Source organism: Eriocheir sinensis, chromosome 43 (assembly GCF_024679095.1).
Source record: "Eriocheir sinensis breed Jianghai 21 chromosome 43, ASM2467909v1, whole genome shotgun sequence".
In the NCBI taxonomy this organism is placed as follows: Eukaryota; Metazoa; Arthropoda; class Malacostraca; order Decapoda; family Varunidae; genus Eriocheir; species Eriocheir sinensis.
Window position 1 is genome coordinate 5,731,206 of NC_066551.1, and position 23,892 is coordinate 5,755,097.

Below are 23,892 nucleotides of genomic sequence, written 5' to 3' on the forward strand. Positions count from 1 at the left end.
AAAAAAGTAACAAATGTGAAAAAAAAGCCCGCTACTCACTGCTCCTATAAAGAGTTAGAGGAGTGGCCGAAAGATAGGTCAATTTCGGGAGGAGAGGTGTCCTGATACCCTCCTCTTGAAAGGTGGCGGTGATGGTGGTGGTACAGAGTGGTTGATATGTTGGTGATGACAAGGAAAATGTATACAAAATAGCGTTGAATCTTTACACTGAACCCCAAAAGTACAAAGAGATATGCATTGTGTCTTATCTTAGTCTTCTTCCTATGAGGGTGTGTTCGTCTTCGTGTATTACAGAACGTTCAAATCCCATACCCCTTAAATACACACTGGGTTTAGAAGACGAGGGAGAGTGATGGTGATGACGAGGAAAATGTATACAAAATAACGTTGAATCCTTATACTGAACCCCAAAAGTACAAATAGACATGCATTGTGTCATAGCTTAGTCTTTTTCCTATGAGAGTGTGTTCTTTCTCGTCTTCGTGTATTACTAGAACGTTCAGATCCCATACTTAGCCCTAAAACGCACACGGGGTTATGGGGCGAGTGAGAGTGCATATCTTCAAGTCTTACCCCTTATTTTCAGATGCATGAACCTAAAGAAACACTCATTAAAACCCGATTCATCTCTTTTTCGGCATTTGGAGATGGTTGATGTGAGAGAGGTGGGGGCGTTTGAGAATACCGAGTGTCTCTTCCATATCTTCAAGTTTCCAATCACTCCTTGTCTACCTCTTCCAAATTGCTTTTTTTTTTTTATCTTACTACTCTTTTTTTAACTCTATTTCGTATTTCCCACTCTTTTCCTTTTCCATATCTGTTTTTCCAATCACTCCTTGTCTACCTCTTTGCCTAATTGCTTTTTTTTTATCTTCCTACTCCTTTTTCAACTCTAGTATCACCCTCTGTCTTTTCCTTTTCCGGATCTGTTTTTCCAATCACTCCTTGTCTACCTCTTCTTCCTAACTGCTTTTTTTATTATCCTCCTACTCCTTTTTCAACTCTAGTATTACCCACTCCCTTTTCCTTTTCCATATCTATTTATCCAATCACTCCTTGTCTTCCTCTCCCTCCTATTTCCTTCTCTATATCTTCCTACTCATTTTTTTCTCAACCTCCTTTTGTTATTACCTAACCTAACCTCCTCTTCACTCTTTCCACTTTCCTCCCTCTCCTCCTCCTCACCCAATCCAACCTCTCCTCTTCACTCCGTACTTCACTCTCTTTGCTCTCTAGTGGCGCTGCTGCAGGCATGGATAGAGTCATCACAGCAGGAACAGGAGGCCAACGCTCTCTCTCTCTCTCGGCCATAAAAGGAATAAAATCAAAAGCCATAAATTCATGACTCCTTAACGCCGGCAGGGAGGGTCTGGGGGCTCGTCCGGCGCTAAACTCGCCCGGGGGAGCCACTGATCAGCGCGCCCTGTGTTGTGAAGTGGAGGCGAGGGCGCGGCGGCCATAAAACAAGCCCTGCCCTACGCCGCCCAGGGACACGATTTTTATTGAGTAGGCGAGGCGCTGGCGGTGAAACATTAATGAAGATTGTGTGTGGTGGTTGGTGGCGCGCGGTGGTGGTGGTGAGAAAGGGTGGTGTGGTAAGGTGGTGTTGGGAGGTGTTGGGAGGGGTAGTGTGCCAAGGGAAGTGGTTTTGTGGTGTGATGTTGAGTCATGGTGAGGTGGTGTTGTGATGTGGTGATGTGTGGTTAGGGAGGGTGTTGTGGTGTGGTGTTGTGGGGTTGGAAAGGTATTATGGAGGGAGAGGCGTTATGAGACGAGGTTGGGTTAGGCGCATAGGTGGTGGTGTGGTTGGTGAGGAAGGGTATGGTGGGGGTGGTGAGAAAGGTGGTGTGCTAAGGGTGTGGTAAGTGAGATGGTGTGTTTGGTGGTGTTGGTAAAGGTGTGCGCTATAAGAAAGATTGGTGGTGTTGTGAGATGGTGTTTGGTAGTGTTGGTAAAGGTGTGCGCTATAAGGAAGATTGGTGGTGTTGTGAGATGGTGTTTGGTGGTGTTGGAAAAGGTGTTGCGCTATAAGAAAGATTGGTGGTGTTGTGAGATGGTGTTTGGTGGTGTTGGAAAAGGTGTTGCGCTATAAGAAAGATTGGTGGTGTTGTAAGATGGTGTTTGGTGGTGTTGGAAAAGGTGTTGCGCTATAAGGAAGGTTGATGGTGTAACTTATGCCTATTATTCTCTCCAGCATTACAGGGCAGTCACATTCGCTAAGGCTTTCGTAGAGGTTGTGGGTAGGTCTGGGATCCAAGATGAGGCCGCGTAAATTGAATCTCGCGTAATTCAAACATTGTTCTTGCTCTTTGCGATGATTGTGTATTATGTAAGAGTTTGGGTTAATGTTACTGTAAGCGAACCACGTCAACTAAGAAATGTGTTAGATTTTTTCCTCATCATATCTTCCAAAAACGAGTAATTCAAACGAGTAAAACGAGTGTTGTTTTTTCTTCATCACATCTCCCCAAAACGAGTAATTTAAACTAGTAAAACGAGTGTTATTTTTTCTTCATCACATCTCCCAAAAACGAGTAATTTAAACGAGTAAAACGAGTGTTATTTTTTCTTCATCACATCTCCCAAAAACGAGTAATTCAAACGAGTAAAACGAGAGTGTTATTTTTTCTTCATCACATCTCCCAAAAACGAGTAATTCAAACGAGTAAAACGAGTGTCTTATTTTTTCTTCATCACATCTCCCAAAAATGAGTAATTCAAACGAGTAAAACGAGTGTCTTATTTTTTCTTCATCACATCTCCCAAAAACGAGTAATTCAAACGAGTAAAACGAGTGTCTTATTTTTTCTTCATCACATCTCCCAAAAACGAGTAATTCAAACGAGTAAACGAGAGTGTTATTTTTTCTTCATCACATCTCCCAAAAACGAGTAATTCAAACGAGTAAAACGAGAGTGTTATTTTTTCTTCATCACATCTTCCAAAAACGAGTAATTCAAACGAGTAAAACGAGTGTGTTATTTTTTCCTTATCACATCTCCCAAAAACGAGTAATTCAAACGAGTAAAACGAGAGTGTTATTTTTTCTTCATCACATCTCCCAAAAACGAGCAATTCAAACGAGTAAAACGAGTGTCTTATTTTTTCCTTATCACATCTCCCAAAAACGAGTAATTCAAACGAGTAAACGAGAGTGTTATTTTTTCCTCATCACATCTCCCAAAAACGAGTAATTCAAACGAGTAAACGAGAGTGTTATTTTTTCCTCATCACATCTCCCAAAAACGAGTAATTCAAACGAGTAAAACGAGAGTGTTATTTTTTCTTCATCACATCTCCCAATAACGAGTAATTCAAACGAGTAAAACGAGAGTGTTGTTTTTTCTTCATCACATCTCCCAAAAACGAGTAATTCAAACGAGTAAAACGAGAGTGTTATTTTTTCTTCATCACATCTCCCAAAAACGAGTAATTCAAACGAGTAAAACGAGAGTGTTATTTTTTCTTCATCACATCTCCCAAAAACGAATATTTCAAACGAGTAAAACGAGTGTGTTATTTTTTCCTCATCACATCTCCCAAAAACGAGCAATTCAAACGAGTAAAACGACGGTGTTATTTTTTTAGCTTTTGGTTTGTGTCCTTTTCCGTAAGAGCTAGATAAAAAAATAAATAAACAGTTGAATAAATAAATAAATGAATCACCTTGGCGCTGGCTTCGGTGTGTCCTGCGGAGGCGGCACGACCCTGGCATGGCTACAGTAGGGGGCGGGAGGGGAAAGGGGGGGGGGGGGGCAGGGAAGAGCAACTGAGTCGTTCTTAAAACACATACATGGGAGTGGCGGCGGCAGGTCGTGCGTGTGGCGAGCCGCGCGCCGCCACGCCTCGCTGCCCGCTGAACGCCGCCGCCGCGAGAGTAAAATACCCGTAAGATTCCCTTTAACCGCCCAATTGTGTCGTTAACGTGCAGGGGCGCGCGGCGAGGGGCGGTGGTGGGGCTGCGGCGCGCGACCCACTACAGACAGATCCTTACCCCTTCCCTCCCCTTCCTCCCCTTCCTTTTCTCTCCCCTTCCTCTCTTTGCCCTTTTGTGTACGGCAAAGGGTGATTGTTGTATTATAAGCAGACAGATCCTTACCCCTTCCCTCCCCTTCCTCCCCTTCCTTTTCTCTCCCCTTCCTCTCTTTGCCCTTTTGTATACGGCAAAGGGTGATTGTTGTATTATAAGCAGACAGATCCTTACCCCTTCCCTCCCCTTCCTCCCCTCTCTCCCCTTCCTTTTCTCTCCCCTTCCTCTCTTTGCCCTTTTGTGTACGGCAAAGGGTGATTGTTGTATTATAAGCACGAAGCCCATCAGCAGACAGGTCCTTACTCCCTTCCCTCTCCCCTTCCTTCCCCTTCCCCCTTTTCTCCTCTCTCTCCCCTTCCCCTCTAGCCCCATCGCGTACAGCAAAGGGTGATGGCTGTATTAGCGGCACAAGACCCACAAATAGACAGGTCCTTACCCCTTCCCTCTCCCCATCCTTTCCCTTCTCCCTTTCCTCCTCTCCCCTTCCTCTGTAGCCCCTTCACATACTCTCAGGGGTGATTGTTGTATTAGCGGTACAAGACCCACAAATAGACAGGCCCTTCCTCTCCCTTTCCTCCTCTCTCTCTCTCCCCTTCATCTCCCCTTCTCCCCAATACCGCGAAGGGCAAGGGGTGACTACTGGGGTGACTATTGTAGTTAGCCAGGCGAGACCCACCATCAAACAGGGTCTTTCTCCTCTCCCCCATTCCTCCTCTCTTCTCCCCTTCCTTCGAGCTTGTTCACCCCTCCTGCACCCCCAGCCTCCCCCTTCCCCTCCTCCTCCTCCCAATCTCCCTCGGGCGAGTCAGAATAAACGTCATGATGAATTTAAACCCGCCCGCCGCCCCCTTCCTTCTACAATTCAATTTGGCCCCGACCTATTTTCCAGTTTAGTAAATTACATTGATACCGACATGCTTATTGAATACAAAGTGGTCACCGGACGGCCATTCTCAGCGCGCGCCATTACCGTCGTCCGTTTACCTGCATTGTGGCTTTATTTTGCATTTCAGAACAATCCACTCATTCTTTTCCGGCGCCTTGTTTTCTTTTTTGTGTTTTTTTTGTTTTCATTCTCATATATGACGCCCCGCCGAATGGAGGTGTAAAATTCCCTCGCTCGCCCGCTCGCTCGAGGCTGCGGACGCGGGAAATAATCGCCGTAAGAATTAATTTTAAACTGTTTATCGAATCGAGGCGAGAGGATCGGACGGGTGGATAGCGGCGGCGGCGGCGGCGGCGACGAGGTTGGGACAAAAGCAGATGGCTGGGCGCTCCTCCTCCTCCTCCTCCTCCTCCTCCTCCTCCTCCTCCTCCTCCAAAACAACGCTGCCGCTCTACGTAGGTAATTCCCGAGCGTAAAATGCCAGTGAAAATTGTAACATCAAAATTGAACCTCGCCCAAGATTCATCCCAGAGCGAGGGAGGGGGGGGGGAGGGGGGGAAGGGGGGAGAATGGAGGAGGGGGAATGGGATGGTGAGGGGGGAGAAAGGGGCAGGGGAGGAGAGTAGGGAGGAGGAGGTTGGGATGCTGAGTAGGGGAGAAAGGGGCGCGCGTACACACACACACACACACACACACACACACACACACACACACACACCTTCAGAGAACCATTTGGAAGTAGCTGAAATTGTCAAGCGAACAAATGCTCGCCTGGTTCCCGGAGTGGAGGGCTCCTGGGCGGCCGCTTCCACCAAATTTGGCCCGCTGGGTGTCGGTGGGCCCCGCGCCGCGCCCCCAACAATGATTGAACTCCACTCATTTTCTTTTGTGCGGCGTGGCCAGGCTGAGCGATGCTTCCGGGAGCCTCGTGCGCCGCCCCGCCTCCCAGGGCCTCGGTGGGCAGCGCGCGGCGAGGCGAAAGGAAGCGGAACGGGACGAAAGCGTGTGAAGAGGGCGGCGACAGGGTTGTGTAAATGAATTAGCATAATGGAGCAATATTGTGCCGGGTAATAAGTTGCCGCTGTTTACACGGGGCGTCAAATTGAGCAAACTGATGATTGCACCTTGCTCCTCCCTGATAAACTGGCCCTGCACTCCCCGCTCCCCTGCCCCTTCCCGTCACCCCTTTCTCTTCCCATTTCCATCTCCCCCGTCCCCTTCTCACCCCTTTCCCCTTTCCTGACGTGCCGCCGTACATCCCTGATAGACCGGCCCTGCACTCCCTGCTCCCCTGCCCCTTCCCGTCACCCCTTTCTCTTCCCCTTCCCATCACCCCCGTCCCCTTCTCACCCCTTTCCCCTTTCCTCACGTGCCGCCGTACATCCCTGACAAACCGGCCCTGTACTCCCCCCTTCCCCTGCCCCTTCCCGTCACCCCTTTCTCTTCCCCTTCCCATCACCCCCGTCCCCTTCTCACCCCTTTCCCCTTTCCTCACGTGCCGACGTACATCCCTGACAAACCGACCCTGTGTAACTCTCCTCTTCCCCTTCCCCTTCCCTTTCCTCTATCTCTTTCTCTTTTCCCTCACCCCTTCCCGTCACCCCTTCCCATCACCCCCGTCCCCACCGCACCCCTTTCCCCTTTCCTCACGTGCCGCCGTACATCCCTGACAAACCGGCCCTGTACTCTCCCTTTCCCCTTCCCCTTCCCTTTCCTCTACCTCTTCCCCTTTCCCTTCCCCGCACCCCTTCCCTTCACCCCTTTCCCTCACCCTTTTCCGTTCCTACCGCTCTTTCCTGCACCTTACTCCTCCCTGATGAACCGGCCCTGTACTCTCCCCTTCTCTTTCCCCTTCCCCTTCCCCCTTCCTCTTCCCCTCACCTCTTTCCCCTTTCCCTATGTACCGAGCCGCCCCTGCTGTCCCTTCCACCTACCAGTGTTCCCTGCCCTGTCTCTTTCTGCTCCCGGAGAGACCTGGAGGCGTCAAGTGCTCTCGTTAGCCTAGACGCCGCTAATGCTCAGTGGCGGCGCCCGCTGCTCCTCGCCGCGGGCTACCGGGCGCCGCGGAGCTCGTGTTCCCCCGAGGCTGGCGCTACAGATTCTGACGGAGGGGTTGAAGGGCGTGCTGCTTCAGGGAGGACTGCTATTGCGTGTGTTTGCTCTCGGGCTTCAAGTTGACTCCGTGTGTACGTTAGATTTTAGTGCAAGAATGCGATTATGTTAACTTATTATTTCAGGAAAGGAAACTTGATCTCTCTTTGAGGTTCCTTATTTTTTTTTACAGAGTAACGTTTTGCGGGGACGGTTGTGTTTTCTCGTGAATTTAAATTTGATCTCTCTATTTGGCTTCTTATTCTGCCTCATTTTGTATCGAGTAGCGTTTTGCGGGGAATATATATATATATATATATATATATATATATATATATATATAGATATATATATATATATATATATATATATATATATATATTCATGCTTTTCCGCTGACCAGTTTCTTATATCGTAAAACTAAGGAACATCGATGAATACAAAGCAGCAGATATTTACACTCCTTCACACACTCGCTCCCTCCATCGCTTTTGTCAGTTTTAGTTTTGCCAATACTGAAGTGAGCTCATTGTAATGCCCTCATCCCCGCCCCGCCCCCGTCACCTGGAGACACGCGGGGGCCCTGGAATACGTAATGACACCTATTTCCTTCCCCTGCATGAATGTATAATCAGTTTGTGCCCGCCAAGTAGAGTTTTATGAACAGCCGCCAAACTACTTCCAGCCCAGCGACCACCGCCACCACCACCGCCACCACCACCACCACCACCGCCACCACCACCCATCGCTTCCTATACACACCACAATCACCACCACCACCAGCTCACCCGCACTCACCGCTTCCTATACACCTATACACCAGTACTCACCACCACCACCACCACCACCACCATCTAACCCACATCCAACTCTTCATATTCTCTTCTATCTCTTTCTCCCTTTCTCTCTATATAAATTCCGTCTCCTTCCATTCCGCTGTTCCTTTCTAAAGCTGACGAAGGCAAGGCACTAAATAGCAGCAGCAGCACCAGCAGCAGTAGTAGCAGTAGTAGTAGTAGTAGTAGTAGTAGTAGTAGTAGTAATAGTAGTAGTAGTAGTAGTAGTAGTAGTAATAGTAGTAGTAGTAGTAGTAGTGGTAGTAATATAGTAGGAGTAGGAGTAACAGAAACAGTTGTAACAGGAAGGAAAAGTTATCAGGGAATCAATGAGTCAGATGGTGTGTGTGTGTGTGTGTGTGTGTGTGTGTGTGTGTGTGTGTGTGTGTTATCATTAAGCCAGCGCACGCCACTCTCAGCCAACTCGGAAATCATGAACACTTTGGTCTCGCGAAATGAAAGTCGTTTTTTTGTAATCAGTTCTTTGTGAGGCGGGAGGAGGTGAAGGACGAGGTGGGGAGGAGGAGGAGGAGGAGGAGGAGGAGGAGGAGGAGGAGAGAGAGAGAGAGAGAGAGAGAGAGAGAGAGAGAGAGAGAGAGAGAGAGAGAGAGAGAGAGAGAGAGAGAGAGAGAGAGAGAGAGAGAGAGAGAGAGAGCGAGAGCGAGACAGAGAGAGATGCATACGGACATACAGAGAGGCATACAGGCATACATTTATACAGACAGGTACAGACAGTCAGAGATACTTATATTTATAGACAAAAAACAAAAAACAAAAACACACACACAAGAAAACATACACAAAAACACACACATAAACAGACTAAGAACATGGAAGGAGAATAAAACATACAGACAGACAGAGAAACAGACCCACACACACACACACACACACAGACAGACAGACAGGGCAGGAGGAAGGTAATTGAGAGGAAGGGAGCAGAACAGGTTTTGAGGGGTGGAAAAAAAAAAAAAAAGAGTTCTTACCCGGATAAAAGGCAGCTCGGGCAAGGGGTACAAAGTGAACAAAGGGAGGGCAAGATTATGGTGCTGGGCGTATTAGCATTAACAGTAGGGATGGTGGTGGTGGTGGTGATGATCGTGGGAGGAAGGAAAGTGGAAAGAAGAGAAGGAATATAGATGGTAGAGAAAGGGTTAGGGATGAGTGAAAGTGATGAAGATATATAGATGGAAGTTGCAAGTTGATGTTCAGTAATGTCGTATAGAAATGGAACAAAAAGAAAAAGGAAAGAAAGGGGAAAGAAGAGAAGGGATATAGATGGTAGAGAAAGGGTTAGGAATGCGTGTAAATGATGAAGATATGTAGATGGAAGTTGCAAGTTGATGTTCAGTATTGTCGAATAGAAATGGAACGAAAAGAAAAAGGAAAGAAAGGGGAAAGAAGAGAAGGGATATAGATCGTAGAGAAAGGATTTGGTAAACATATAAGTGATGAAGAGATGTAGATGGAAGTTGCAAGTTGATGTTCAGTAATGTCGAATAGAAATGGAACAAAAAGAAAAAGGAAAGAAAGGGGAAAGAAGAGAAGGGATATAGATGGTAGAGAAAGGGTTAGGAAAACATATAAGTGATGAAGAGATGTAGATGGAAGTTGCAAGTTGATGTTCAGTAATGTCGAATAGAAATGGAACAAAAAGAAAAAGGAAGGAAAGGGAGAGAAGAGAAGGGATATAGATCGTAGAGAAAGGGTTAGAGATTCGTGTAAGGGATGAGCTGATGTAGAGTAGTTGAAAGTAGAAGATAAGTAGAGTAATAAAAAAATAGTACAAGAAGCGAAGGAAAGAAAGGGAATAGAGAGTTAGATGATAAAAGAGAAAGATGAAAAAGCATTGTGGTACAGATAGAAGGAAGGAAAGAGAAAAGAGAGATGAGATACGAAAAGTAGAAGAGAGAGGGGTTGAAATATGGTTGTACGGTTGAAGAAAGGAAAGGAGAGAAGAGATATATTGAATAGAAGAGAAAGAAATAGAAGTCTGGAGGTGAATGGAAGAAAAGAGAAAGGAGATAAGAGATACAGAGAATAGAAGAAAAAGGAATAGAGTACAGGAATAGACGGAATTAGAGGAGACGAGAGTACAGGAATGAAAGTAGATGATGGGAAAGAGAAAGAACATGAGAGATAGAAAGAGGGTAGATGAGAAAATAAAAATATAGGAAGACGATAACGTACTGGAGAAAGGAGTAGAAATAGAAATAAAAGGAAAAATAGTAAAAGGAGTAAAGAAGGATGTAATAAGGATCTATATCGAAAAGAAGAAGTAAAGAAGGAACAATAGAAAAAGGGAATAAAGGAAAATAGAGGAGGATAGGAAAGAAGGAAAAGAGAGCAATAGATTTAGAATGATGGGAAGGAGTGAGAGGAGGAGGAGGAGGAGGAGGAGGAGGAGGAGCTGAGTTAATAATGGAGTAAAGAACGATGATGGAAGAGGATGAAGGGGAGTGAATGAAAATGAAGAGAGAGAGGAAGGGAAGAGTGAGTTGGAGAAGGCAAGGAAGGGAAGAGAAAGAAGGGGAAATGGATAGAGAGAGAGAGAGAGAGAGAGAGAGAGAGAGAGAGAGAGAGAGAGAGAGAGAGAGAGAGAGAGAGAGAGAGAGAGAGAGAGAGAGAGAGAGAGAGAGAGAGAGAGAGAGAGAGAGAGAGAGAGAGAGAGAGAGAGAGAGAGAGAGAGGAAAAGGATGATGGAAAAGGAAGGAAAGGGAGTGGAGTAAATTGAATAAGGGAGGAAAAGTGAAGGAGGGATAGAAAAAGCAGGGAGAGGAAGACAATGGAAGGGAGTAGATGATGATGGAGAAATTTAAAGGGAAGGGAGTAAATGAAGAGAGAGAGGGAGAGGGAGAGGGAGATAAAGAGAGTGTGAGGAAGGGAGGGAGGAGGGAGGAATAAAAAGAAGAGGGAGTGAAGGGGAGTGAAGGGGGAGAGGGAGGGAGAGGGAGAGGGAGATAAAGAGAGAGGATGATGATGAGGAGGAGGAAGAGGGAAGAGGGTGGACTAAAAAAAGAGGGAGTGGGGAGAGTGAATTGGGGGAGTGAGGGGGGAGTAAAGGGGGGAGTAAAGGGGGTGTGAGGGGGAGGGATGGGGGTGCGTGAAGGGGGTTGGATTCAATGGGTGGTTTCCAAGCCGTCGGTTCGTGAAATCGGATTACACACTCGGCATCCGGCTAGGAAAAAATGGCCAGCCGGATAAGACCTGAGAGACCCCGCCCCGCCCCGCCCCGCTCCCCGTCCCCCCCATGCCTGGATGTTGACTTTATGGAGACAATATTTGACCACAAAGGAGGAGGAGGAGGAGGAGGAGGAGGAGGAGGAGGAGGAGCTTACCACTATACTGTTTCTGTTCCTCCTATTTCCTTCCTTCCCTCCTTCCCTCCTTCCTCTTTTCCTTCCTCCCCTTCTTTCTTTCTTTCTTCCCCCTCTTCTTTCTCCATCCCTCTTTCTTCTTCCTCCTCTTTCTTCTTCCTTTTTCCCTCTTCCTCCCCTTCCTTCCTTTCCTTCCCTTCCTTCCCTTCCTCCCCTTCCTATCTTTCCCTTCCCTTCCTTTCCTTCTCTTCCTTCCCTTCCCTTCCTACCCTTCCTTTCCTTCCCTTCCTCCCCTTCCTTCCTTCCCTTCCCATCTTCCTCCCGTTCCTCCACTTCCTCCCCTCCCTATCCCCTCCCCACTCCCCTCCTTCCCCATCTCCCCACCAATTTGCGGCTGTTTGGTGAGCGAGGAAATGATGATTTATCGAAAAAAACTGAGCGAATGGTTAACTTGAATTCGTGACTAATGACCCTTTCCGTTTACCTCCGTTGTTATCGCTAATGGCGCCGAGGGGACAGGTGTAGGTGTTGATTGAGGGGGGCCAGGTATGACAGGGACAAGGGACAGGTGTTAGGCAGGTGTTAATGGGATTTGGGAAAGTTACCTGAGCATGTGTTGGGATCGGGGCTGAAGGGACAGGTGTACGAGTTGATTGACGGGACCAGGTGTAACGGGGACAAGGGACAGGTGTTAGGCAGGTGTTAATGGGATTTGGGGAAGTTACCGGCGCATGTGTTGGGATCGGGGCTGAAGGGACAGGTGTACGAGTTGATTGACGGGACCAGGTGTAGCGGGGACGAGGGACAGGTGTTAGGCAGGTGTTAATATGGGATGTTACCTGTACCTGAGTATGTGGTAAATTGAGAGGGTTACCTGTGTTTGTAGGTGTGTTTTTTCTTGTGATTTTTGGGGTTGTTGTGAGGTGATTGGGGTGACGATGAGAAAGATGAGGATGGAGGTGAAGAAGGTTTTGATGACGGTGGGTAGTTGTGTGTTGTTTGTGGTCGTTATGAGACAATTCGGGTGATGATGATGAAGATGGAGCTGAAAAAAGGTGTTAACTAAGGATGGGAATTTATTAATATACGATGAACTTAGCTGTATAAATATAGGTGTTCTTTTTCTTGCACTTTTCTGGTTCGTTATAATTTAAAGGGGTGATGATGAGGAATATGAGGAGATGAAAAATGCGCTAATTGAAGGTGAGTAGTTGTTAATTAAAGAGCGGACTTACCTGTGAATAGTGGTGTGTTTGTACCTGTACTCTCCTGGTTCGTTATGAGGGAGATGGAGTGATTATGAGAAAGAGAATAGAATAGAAGAATGAAGGTGAGAGAGGTGTTAATTAGGGCGTTCTTACCTGTGTGGATGTAGGTGTGCTTCTTCATGTCGCTCTTCTGGTGGAACCGCTTGCCGCAATACTGGCAGGGGTAAGGGCGTGTGTCGGAGTGGATGAGCAGGTGCGTGGACAGCGTGGAGGACCGCTTGAAGCACTTCCCACACTGCTTGCACTCGAACACCTTCTCCGCGTTGTGCACCGCCCTGCCGGACACACACACAGGGTCACACACAAGGGTACACTTATAGGTGGTGCGGAGGCCATCTCCCTCACACACACACACACACACACACACACACACACACACACACACACACACACACACTAAACAAACATATTCTCTCTCTCTCTCGTAGTAAGGCTCCAGGTGGCCCGAGGTGACCCAACAAGCAGCGGTGAACGAGGCGTAAAGGTGTTGTTACCTGTGCTGCGTGAGGCTGATCTCGTGGCCGAAGGTCTTGTTGCAGTATTCACAGGCGAAGGGCCGCTTGCCGTTGTGGGAGCGGCGGGAGTGCACCTCGAGGCCGTGCGGCGTGCTGAACATCTTCTCGCACTTGATGCACGAGTACACGTCCCCGAGCGGCAGCGGCTTGACCAGCGAGCCGTCCAGGGGCAGCGAGCCGTGGGCGGGCAGGGACCAGGGGAACAGCGTCTCGGAGCTGGTCATGCTCCAGGGGAAGGAGTAGTTGAGGGACGACGGGTACGACACCGCCGCCAAGCTGTTGCGGTTGGCGTCTAGGCCCGAGGAGGATGCCTCGCCGTCCTTCTTGAAGAGCACAAGCGGAGGCGGCGGGTACAGGCCCAGGGGGAGGTTAGGGGGCCGCGGCATCTCCAGCAGGGAGTCGCGGCCGTGCAGGGGTAGCGACGGGAGGAAGTGGCGGCTGTGCGGGAAGGTGGGCGCCTCGCGGGGGGAGAGCGGCGAGCCGACGGTGCCGCCCTCGCTGATCTTGCTGGCCACCAGGGGCTCCCGCAGGCTGGAGGTGGTGCCCTCGTCCTGCTTGGCCGACAGGTTGAGCGCCACGCTGAACTCTGGCATGGGCGCCTTGGACACGCACGACGCCAGGCTCTCGAAGATGCTGGACGTCACGATGGGGCTGGCGGCGTCCCGCGGGGTGTAGGGCGACAGGGGGCGGTGCGCCGGGGACTTGTCGCCGTCCTCCTTCAGGTGGTCACTCTGGGCGTCCTGGGAGTCTGTCATGGGCGGCTCCTCCACGCTGTCCACCACCTCGATGTGCTCCTCCTCCTCCTCTTCCTCTTCCTCCTTGGCCTTCCGCTGCCCGTCGTGTCCGCCGTCGTCCACCTGGCTGCCCCACGGCGAGAGGCTGCGGCCCACCAGGGAGGAGATGGTGAAGGAGGAACGCTCGAATGAGGAGCGCGCGTTGGTGGTGGCGTCGGCCTTGGGTCTGCTGGGGCCCCGCGCATCGCTCTCCGCCTCTGTAATGAAGACGAGCTCGTTAGCGTGAAGACGAGTTAGCGTGAAGACCCCGTGCACGCCACACCACGCTGCCTGACCGCACGCCGCCCCGCCACCCGCCCTTGACCCGCGCCGCCTCGCCCGCTTAACCCAGACACGCAGGGCAGCCACGCCACGCCGCCCGCCCCGCCCCTCCCCGCGCCCTCCCAGGGGAACACCCTTACTGGGTTGTGGTGAAGGCTGAGGCCCGACACCTATCGACAAGGGCTGTGACAGAGAGAGAGAGAGAGAGAGAGAGAGAGAGAGAGAGAGAGAGAGAGAGAGAGAGAGAGAGAGAGAGAGAGAGAGAGAGAGAGAGAGAGAGAGAGAGAGAGAGAGAGAGAGAGAGAGAGAGAGAGAGAATTACCTAATATTCCAAAGGAGGTGTGATATACCGGTAGCATCTGATTAATTACCACCCAATTAATCTGACAAAAATATTATGTTATAGGGAAAATGATTAAGCCTATTACAAGACACCCTTCCAAACGAATCTGATCCTCTTTCATTTGCTGGGCGGGATTTTTTTTTTTTTTTTTACTTTTGAACTCCCTCCATTACTGTACAATAAAAATACTCGTGACCATAATTAGAGACATGATTCTGTTCACACATTTACTAACACACCTGTCCGTTTTCTGTCCACAGGTAAGGAAGGGAGCAGAACAGCGACGAGGACATCTGGTGGTGAGTGTTATGAGTATTTTCATTTCTTTAGTCGGTGAAGGAAGAAGTGAGTCGGTGAAGTGAAGAAGTGAGTCGGTGAAGGAAAAAGTGAGTCGGTGAGGTGAGGAAGTGAGTCGATGAAGTGAAGAAGTGAGTCGATGAGGTGAGGAAGTGAGTCGGTGAGGTGAGGAAGTGAGTTGGTGAGGTGAGGAAGTGAGTCGATGAAGTGAAGAAGTGAGTCGGTGAAGGAAAAAGTGAGTCGATGAAGTGAAGAAGTGAGTCGGTGAAGGAAAAAGTGAGTCGGTGAAGTGAAGAAGTGAGTCGGTGAAGTGAAGAAGTGAGTCGATGAAGTGAAGAAGTGAGTCGATGAAGTGAAGAAGTGAGTCAATGAAGCTGTTTTATGTGCCTTAATTCAGTGTGGTTTGTTTTCACCGTTCCTTCATTCTCCCTCTCTCTCTTAGGGCCGCTTTCGCAGTCACTTTGTTTGTTTTGATAGTTACCAGTGGGGACGATCGTGCTATAGTATTTCCACGTGAAACTGGCCGATGGGGTAGTGGCGGCTGCGGGGTTAACCTAGCCCCGCACCTTACCACACACTCTCAACACCTCACTCTTCCTCTGCAGCCGCCACTACCCCATAGGCCAGTTTTACGTGGGAATACTCTATCGACGATCTCCGCCATTGGTAACGAACAAAACAAACAAAATGACTAAAAGCGGCCCCTAGTCTCCTATCCACTCCTCCATTGCTTCCTCTCCTCACTCACCTTCATCCCCTTAACTCTCTCTCCCTCCTCATTTTTCTTACAGCACAGAAAGCAACTCAAGGGCTATAAAAAGATGATGTAAAAAAAAAAAGCCCGCTAACTGTTGCTTCCATATAGCGATTAGTATAGTGTCCAAAAGAGAGGTCAGTTTCGCATGGAGAGGTGTCTTGTCTCCTTTCTGTCACTTTCCTCCCTACTTTTTCCCTCCATTTCTCCATCACTTTCCTATGATCATTATGCCTTCCTCCTGAGCTTCCTCCCACTCTCACTCATCCTTTTAAATCCTCTGTTTTTTTTTCTTTTCTTACTCCTTTCCTTTACTTAATTTTTCCTCTCTCCTCTATTTCCTTTTGTAGACCCTCCCTCCCTCCCTCCTTCATCTTCTCCCATTTTCTCCCTCCGTCTCCTTCCCGTCTCTTTCCCGTCATCAAGTCCCTTCCAGACCCTCCCTCCCTCCGTCATCTTCTCTCATTCTCTCACCTCTTCTCTCCCTTGTTACTCTTTCCCTACATGTCCTTTCTCTCCCTCCCTCCCTCCTTCCATTCCGTCTCCTTCTTCCCGTCTCTTTCCCGTCACCAAGTCCCTTCCAGACACACCGCTTAGGCTCGCTGGCTCACCTTCATTCTCCGACTATTCTTATTTATGTTGTTTGTATTTTTCATAATTTAGACACACAGACACGACATTGGGAAGAGGAGAAAGAGGAGAGAGGAGAAAGGGGGACAGAAGAGAAGACTGAACAGGTGAGGGAAGGAAAGGGGAGAAGTAGGAAGAGGAGAGTGGGAAACGATATGAGAGGGAAGGGCTTCGTGAGGTAAAGAGAAGGAAAGGAGGAGAGGGAAAAATAAGAGAGGGGAGGTGAAAGGAGGAAAAAGAGAGAAGAGAAAATGGGAGTTACAAGATGAAGGAAGAGGAGAGGAAAGGAAAGGGGGGAATGGATGATAGGTGGAGAGGGAATGTGTAGAAGGAGAGAGAACTATATGAGAGACGAGGAGAGGAAAGGAGCGGAGAGAAATGAAACACAAAGAGGAGACAAGAAGGAAGGAAGAAAGGGAGAAGCGGAAGAGAACAGCAGAGAATGAAAAGGAGGAGGAGAGGAGAGGAGAGGAGAGGAATGAAACACAGAAAGAAGATAATAAAGAAGAATGGAAGAAAGAGAGAGAGAAAGAATGAAAAGGATTAAACGAGACAAGAGAGAGAAGAAGAAGGAGAAGGTGAAAGCAGGAGAAAGTAGAAGGACAAAAGAAAAGAGGATAAGAAAGAAGAAGGGAAGAAAGAGAGAGGCGGAAGAGGAAAGCAGAGAACGAAAAGGATAAAAGGCAACGAGACAAGAGAGAGAAGAAGAAGGAGAAGGAGAAGGCAGGAGAAAGTAGAAGGACAAAAAGGAAGTAGATAAGAATGAAAACAAAACAAAATAGAAGATAGAATAAAACAGAAGGAACACGATAGAAAAAAAAAACCAGACGAGATGGAGAAAGAGAATGAGAGAAAGGTTAGAGGTGGGAGAGTAGGGGGGGAGGAGGTAGAGGAGGTAGGGGAGAGGGGGGGAGGTGTCTAGCGGCCCGGCCCACCTTAGCACTTTTTGGCCACCGTCCCGCTAATGCGATGAGGTCAGACGGTCTTTCGGAGGTCCAGCCGCGCCACAATGTAATGATGATGGGGGCGTCAAGTGTTATGAGCCGGGGAGGAGGAGGGGGGGAGGGAGGGGGAGAAGGGCGGGGGTGGGGGTGGAGGGTATGGGAGAGAAGCAGGGAGAGGAAGAGACGGGGAGACAAGAACGGGATATTCAGGAAGAGAATGCCAGTGAAGGGTAGATTAAAAAGGGAGAACAGGAAAAACAAAGATGGGAGATAATAGAAAAAGGGAGATAAGAAGGAAAAGCATATTAATGAAAAAGGGAGATAAAAAGGGAAACCATATTAATTTTTTACGGAAGGGAGGTAAAGGAAGAGGTAGATGGAAGAAATAAAAGATTAGCAAAGGAGTCAACATATAGGAACGCAAAGGAAAGGGAGATGAGAAGAACAGAGGAACATAAATAAAAAGGGAGATGGGGAGAATATAAAGAACATGGCTAAAGGGAGATGGCAAGAAACTAAGCAACACAAATAAATAGGGAGATAGGGAGAATATAAATAACAGACGAAAGGGAGATGGAAAGAAACTAAGGAACATAAGTAAAAGGGAGATAGGGAGAATATAAAGAACAAAACGAAAGGGAGATGAAGATAAACTAAGGAACATAAGTAAAAGGGAGATAGGGAGAATATAAGAAACATGACGAAAGGGAAATGGGAAGAATATAAGCAACATAAATAAAAAGGGAGATAGGGAGAATATAAGAAACAAAAAAGCCTGAAAACGACACAAGAACATAAGAAGTCTGCAAACAACCCGTGGAAACAAGGGAGAGGGAGAGAGAGGGGAGAAGAGAGGTGAGGAGGGAAGGAGAAGGGAGAAGGGAGGGTCGGAGGGGGAGAGGGAGAGGGTCGGAGAGAGGGGAGGAGGGAAGAAGAAGGGAGAAGAGAGGGTCGGTGAGAATGGAGGGGAAGGAGGAGGGAGAGGAGGGCAGAGGAAGAGGAGGGAGGAGGGAGAGGAGGGAGAGGCGGGAGTGGAGGGAGAGGCGGGAGTGGAGGGAGAAAGGTGAGGGCGTGGAACAAACACAAGATCATTCGCTAATGAGAAAACTCCACACGGTGGGTGGAGGACACGGGCTCAGGTAACACCGTGATTGATGCCTCACACTCCCCCTCCCTCTCCCACCTTGCACACACTCCCTCTCCCTCCCCCCACCTTCACTCCCTCCCCTTCTCTCACTTCCCTTTCCTTCCCTATTTTCTTCTTTCATAATGTCTTTTTTTTATTTTCCCATCCCTCCTCTCCTCCCTCTCCCTCTTTTTTCCCCCTTTCTCTCCCTTCTCTCACCTTTTCTCTCCCTCCCTTCTCTCACCTTTTCTCTCCCTCCCTTCTCACTTCTCTCCTCCTTTCTCCTCTCTCTCCTTTCTCTCCTCCTTCTCTCCCTCATCTCCTCCTTCTCTCACCTCCTTTTCTCTCCCTCCCTTCTCTCACCTCATCTCCCTCCCTTCTCTCACCTCCTTTTCTCTCCCTCCCTTCTCTCTCACCTTTTCTCTCCCTCCCTTCTCTCACCTCCTTTTCTCTCCCTCCATTCTTCTCTCTCACTCATTGTTTTTGCTCTCCCTCTCACCTCCCTTTCCCTCCTTCCTTATGATTTTTATTTTTTCGTATATTCCAACGCCTACTCTCTCCCTCTCACAACCTTTCCCTTCCTCCCTCCATTCTCATTTTTTTTTATTTATTTCTTGTATCCCTCCTTTTTTTCCTTGCCCTCCCTCTCACCTCACTTTCCCTCCCACTTTTCCCTTTCTTCCTCTTTTCCTCCTTTCTCTCACCTCACTATCCCTCCCACTTTTCCTCTCCCTCTCTCTCTCACCTCACTTTCCCTCCCTCTTTTCATATCTCTCCTCTTATCTCTCCTTCCTTATCCCGACCCATCCCCTATCCACGTTTCTCACCTCCCTCTTCCTCCTTTCCTCCCTCCTTATCTCATTTTTTTCTTTCGTATGTCATCCCTTCCTCTTTCTCCCTCTCCCTCCTTTCTCTTCTCTGTTTTATTTGTGTTTTCGAATAAATGTTATGATATGAAGATTCTTACAGGGCATTCGTCGTGCAGGTTAAAAAGATAGCAGGCATATAATGGGTTACTTTACTTCTTTAACCTATGCTCTCTCTATTGACAAATCCTCATAATACCTAACGTACTCACTAACAAAATTATCTGTTTATCTATCTATCTATACATCTGTTCGTCTGTCCATATTTTTATCCATATATATGTTTATCTACCTATTTCTTTCTATTCACCTCTATCTATTCTTCTATATGTCTACTTATATCTATTTCCCTATCTCTATGTCTCTTTCCCTTTCTCTCGTTTTTTTTTATCTATGCAATCTAGTTTTTTGTATTTTATTTCCCTTTTGGTTATGCTCCTTGCTTAGCCATATGCAGAGAGGGAGAGAGAGAGAGAGAGAGAGAGAGAGAGAGAGAGAGAGAGAGAGAGAGAGAGAGAGAGAGAGAGAGAGAGAGAGAGAGAGAGAGAGAGAGAGAGAGAGAGTGAGAGAGAGAGAGAGAGAGAGAGAGAGAGAGAGAGAGAGAGAAGGAGAGAGAGGGAGAGAGAGAGAGAGAGAGAGAGAGAGAGAGAGAGAGAGAGAGAGAGAGAGAGAGAGAGAGAGAGAGAGAGAGAGAGAGAGAGAGAGAGAGAGAGAGAGAGAGAGAGAGAGAGAGAGAGAGAGAGAGAGAGAGAGAGAGGGAAAGAGAGAGAGAGGGGGGGCGGGGGGGGGAGAGGAAGGGATTTAATATCTGTGTAGCGACCATTACTTTCACTCGTAACGATGACACGGCGATTACTGCCCGACGCGTCCCGACACCCGACTCCCGACCCCGACTACGGCCAGAGAGAGAGAGAGAGAGAGAGAGAGAGAGGGAGAGGGAGAGGGAGAGGGAGAGGGTGGGAGTAGGGTATGATGCTTCTCTCAATAATAATAATAATAATAATAATAATAATAATAATAATAATAATAATGATGATAATAGATATAGAAATATTGTAAGATAATTTTTACTCTCTCTCTCTCTCTCTCTCTCTCTCAATCACATAAAACCGGGAACTGCCTTTACACATTCACACACACACACACACACACACACACACACACACACACACACACACACACACACACACACACACACACACACACACACACACGCATGATACTGGCGGAAATCAAATAACTGGCAATCAACTCAGGATTTCCATTACTTGATACACAACAGCCAGATGGAATTACAATACACTCACTAATCTAAATGTGCGGCGGCGGCGGTGGTGGAGGCGCTGGTGCAAGGCGGTGGTGGTGGTGGTGGTGGTTGTGTGGGTATCAGTGGGTGTATATATGTGTGTGTGTGTGTGTGTGAGAGAGAGAGAGAGAGAGAGAGAGAGAATGTGTGTGTGTGTGTGTGTGTGTGTGTGAGAGAGAGAGAGAGAGAGAGAGAGCAAACGAGATCGAGAGCAAACGAGAAGCGAGAACGAGAGCGAGAGCGAGAGCGAGAGCCAGGCAGTAGTGTAGAAGGGGTTGCAGTTTCCCAAGATTTTTTTATATCGAGCACTCACAACCATCGCCAACGTTTGATTCACGAAATACGGACCAATTGTAGCGGAGCGGCCGCGTCCGAACGGCAGCCAACCAGGGGAGTGAGGCAGGGGCAGGGGGGGGCGGTGAGTGCAGGGGGGTGAGGGCAGGGGGGGGCCGAGGGTAAAGTGGCAGGGAAGGGGAGGGAAAGAAAGGGTGTGAGCGGAAAGGGAGAGAGTGAAAAGGGAGAGGGAGAGAAGGAAAGAAGGGATGGGGTAGGGAAAGGGAGTTCAGTGGCAAGGGAGCAGGAGAAAGGGAGGGAAAGAAAGGGGAAAGGGGAAAGTTATAGAGTGAAAAGGGAGAGGAAGAGAAGGAAAGAAGGGATGGGGTTGGGAAAGGGAGTTCAGTGGCAAGGGAGCAGGAGAAAGGGAGGGAAAGAAGGGGCGTGAGTGGAAAGGGAGAGAGTGAAAAGGGAAGGGAAGAGAGGGAAAGAAGGGATGCGGTAGGGAAAGGGAGTTCAGTGGCAAGGGAGCAGGAGAAAGGGAGGGAAAGAAAGGGGAAAGGGGAAAGTTATAGAGTGAAAAGGGAGAGGAAGAGAAGGAAAAATGGGATGGGGTTGGGAAAGGGAGTTCAGTGGCAAGGGAACAGGAGAAAGGGAGGGAAAGAAGGGGCGTGAGTGGAAAGGGAGAGAGTGAAAAGGGAGGGGAAGAGAGGGAAAGAAGGGATGCGGTAGGGAAAGGGAGTTCAGTGGATAAGGGGGCAGGAGAAAGGGTGGGAAAGAAAGGGGAGATGGGGAGGATGTTGGGTAAGAAAGAGGGAGAGAGGAGAGGAAAAGGAAGGCAGGGAAGGGAAAATAGGAAGTAAAATGTTGAGAAAAAGGAGAAGGGAGGAAATGACTGTGGAAAATGAGATGAAAAAAAAATAATCAAGAAAGAAAGAAAAGAAGGAAAGGGGAAAAAGAGGAAGGGGGAGAGAAGTGAGCTTATGGGACGGGAAGGGGAAGGAAGGAGAGGACTTTAGAGAGGTGAGGCTGTGTCTGTCTGTCTGTCTGTCTGTCTGTCCTTATCTTTTTTTCTTTTTTTCATATCTATACACAAGGAAAAGAAGGAGGAAAGGAAGGCCAGGGAAAGGAAGGGAAGGGAAAGGAAGGAGAGGACTTTAGAGAGGTGAGGCTCTGTCTGTCTGTCTGTCTGTCCTTATCTTTTTCTCTTTTTTTTCATATTTATACACTAGGAAAAGAAGGAGGAAAGGAAGGCCAGGGAAAGGAAGGGAAGGGAAAGGAAGGAGAGGACTTTAGAGAGGTGTGGCTGTGTATGTTTGTCTGTCTGTCTTTTCTATCAAATTTCCCCTTTTTTCATATTTATACAGAAGGAAAAGGAGAAGGAGGAAAGGAGGGGCAGGGAAAGAAGGGAAGGGAAGGGAAGGAGAGGACTTTATAGAGGTGTGGCTGTGTATGTCTGTCTGTCTGTCTTTTCTATCAAATTTCCCCTTTTTTCATATTTATACAGAAGGCAAAGGAGAAGGAGGAAAGGAGGGACAGGAAAAGAAGGGAAGGGAAGGGAAGGGAAGGAGAGGACTTTAGACAGGTGTGGCTGTGTATGTCTGTCTGTCTCTTCCTCATCAAATTTCATCTTTTTTCATATTTATACACAAGGAAAAGAAGGAGAAGAAAGGAAAACAAAAACAGAGAGTAGCAATAAGAGAAGAAAACAGAAAAACGAGAGACAGGGAGATCGCCAGGCACTGAGGGAGAGAGGGAGAAGAGTGGGGAGGGTAGGATGGAGTGGAGAGGAGGGGGAGAGGGAAGGGGGAGCGAGAGAAGGGGGAGGCGGGGGAGAGGAGTCGAGCATGAAGTCGCAGAATCTCCCATCAAGATTTGAAATTCCCACCAGATTTATGCCTCCAATTTGTGCGTCGCGCCGCTCCTGGGCAGAGATTATGAGGCTGGGGGAGGCTGGGGGGCTGCAGGGGGAGCGGAGAGGGGGGCGGGGGTATAGAGGGGAGAAGGGGAAAGGAACGTAAGGGGGGACTATTGAGGGGAAGTGAGGGGAAGAAGTGAAGCTGAGTGGGTTTAGTTGAGGAAATTGAAGAGGAGGAGGAGGAGGAGGAGGAAGAGGAGGAGGAAGGAAGGGAGCGAGGGAGAGTGGAAGAGGAGGAGGAGGAGGAGGAGGAAGAGGAGGAAGGAAGGGAGCGAGGGAGAGTGGAAGGCAAGAAAGGGAAATGGAAGAGAAGGAAGAAGAGAAGGGAACAATAGAAGGAAGGAAGAGATTGAAGAAATGGATAGTTTTTTTTTATTATTGCTGTTGATGTTGTTGTTATTTGTTATGGTGGTGGTGGTGGTGGAGGGATAGCAAGGAGAGAAAAGTGGAAGGAGGAGAAGAGGAGGAGAGAGGTGGAAAGGCGAGGACTGAAGCGTGGAGGAGGAGGAGGAGGAGGAGGAGGAGGAGGAGGAGGAGGAGGAGGAGGAGGAGGAGGAGGAGGAGGAGGAGGAGGAGAAGAAGGAGGAGGAGGAGGAGGAGGAGGAGGAGAAGGAGGAGGAGGAGAAGGAGGAGGAGGAGGAGGAGGAGGAGGAGGAGGAGGAGGAGGAGGAGGAGGAGGAGGAGGAGGAGGAGAAGGTGAAGGAGAAGGAGAAGGAGGAGGAGGAGGAGGAGGAGGAGGAGGAGGAGGAGGAGAAGGCTTGGAACGGGAGATGAGACTAGAGGAAGGGAGATGAGACTAGAGGAAGGGAAATGAGACTAGAGGAAGGGAGATGAGACTAAGGGAAGGGAGATGAGACTAGAGGAAGGGAGATAAGACTAGAGGAAGGGAGATGAGACTAGAGGAAGGGAGATGAGACTAGAGGAAGGGAGATGAGACTAGAGGAAGGGAGATGAGACTAGAGGAAGGGAGATGAGACTAGAGGAAGGGAGATGAGATTAGAGGAAGGGAAATGAGACTTGGGGAAGGGAGATGAAACTAGAGGAAGGGAGATGAAACTAGAGGAAGGGAGATGAGACTAGAGGAAGGGAGATGAAAGATGCTGGGATAGAGAAGGATGCAGGGAGAGGAATGCAAGAATGACGAAAGGGAAGGGAGAACAGGAATAAGGGAGAATAAGCAATAAGGGAGACAATGAGCAAGGGAGGAGACAGGGAGGGAGGGAGAGGAGAAACAGAGTGACAGGAAGGGAAGATGGAAGAAGGGAGAGAATAAGCAAGGGAGAAGACAGGGAGGGATTGAAAGAGTGACAAGGTGGAAGGATGGTAGTTGGAATGGAAGAAGCAGGGGTAAAAGGAAGGGAGAGAGGCAAGGAAGGGAGGAAAGGAAGCAAGGGAGAATGACAAGGAAGGGCAGGGAGGGAGAGAGGCAGTGAGACA

At 48.6% G+C, this 23,892-nt stretch overlaps 1 protein-coding gene across 1 annotated transcript in view; it reads right to left on the reverse strand.

Annotated features, from left to right (window-relative positions):
• LOC126980203 (hypermethylated in cancer 2 protein-like) overlaps positions 1 to 23,892 on the reverse strand; it is an 85,115-nt gene that overhangs the window by 52,956 nt on the left and 8,267 nt on the right. The window contains exons 3-4 of the mRNA XM_050829837.1: positions 12,923 to 14,117; positions 12,522 to 12,703 (exon numbers count right to left, since the gene is read on the reverse strand). Of these exons, the coding sequence (XP_050685794.1) occupies positions 12,522 to 12,703; positions 12,923 to 14,117 (1,377 nt within the window). The remainder of the gene's footprint in view (positions 1 to 12,521; positions 12,704 to 12,922; positions 14,118 to 23,892) is intronic.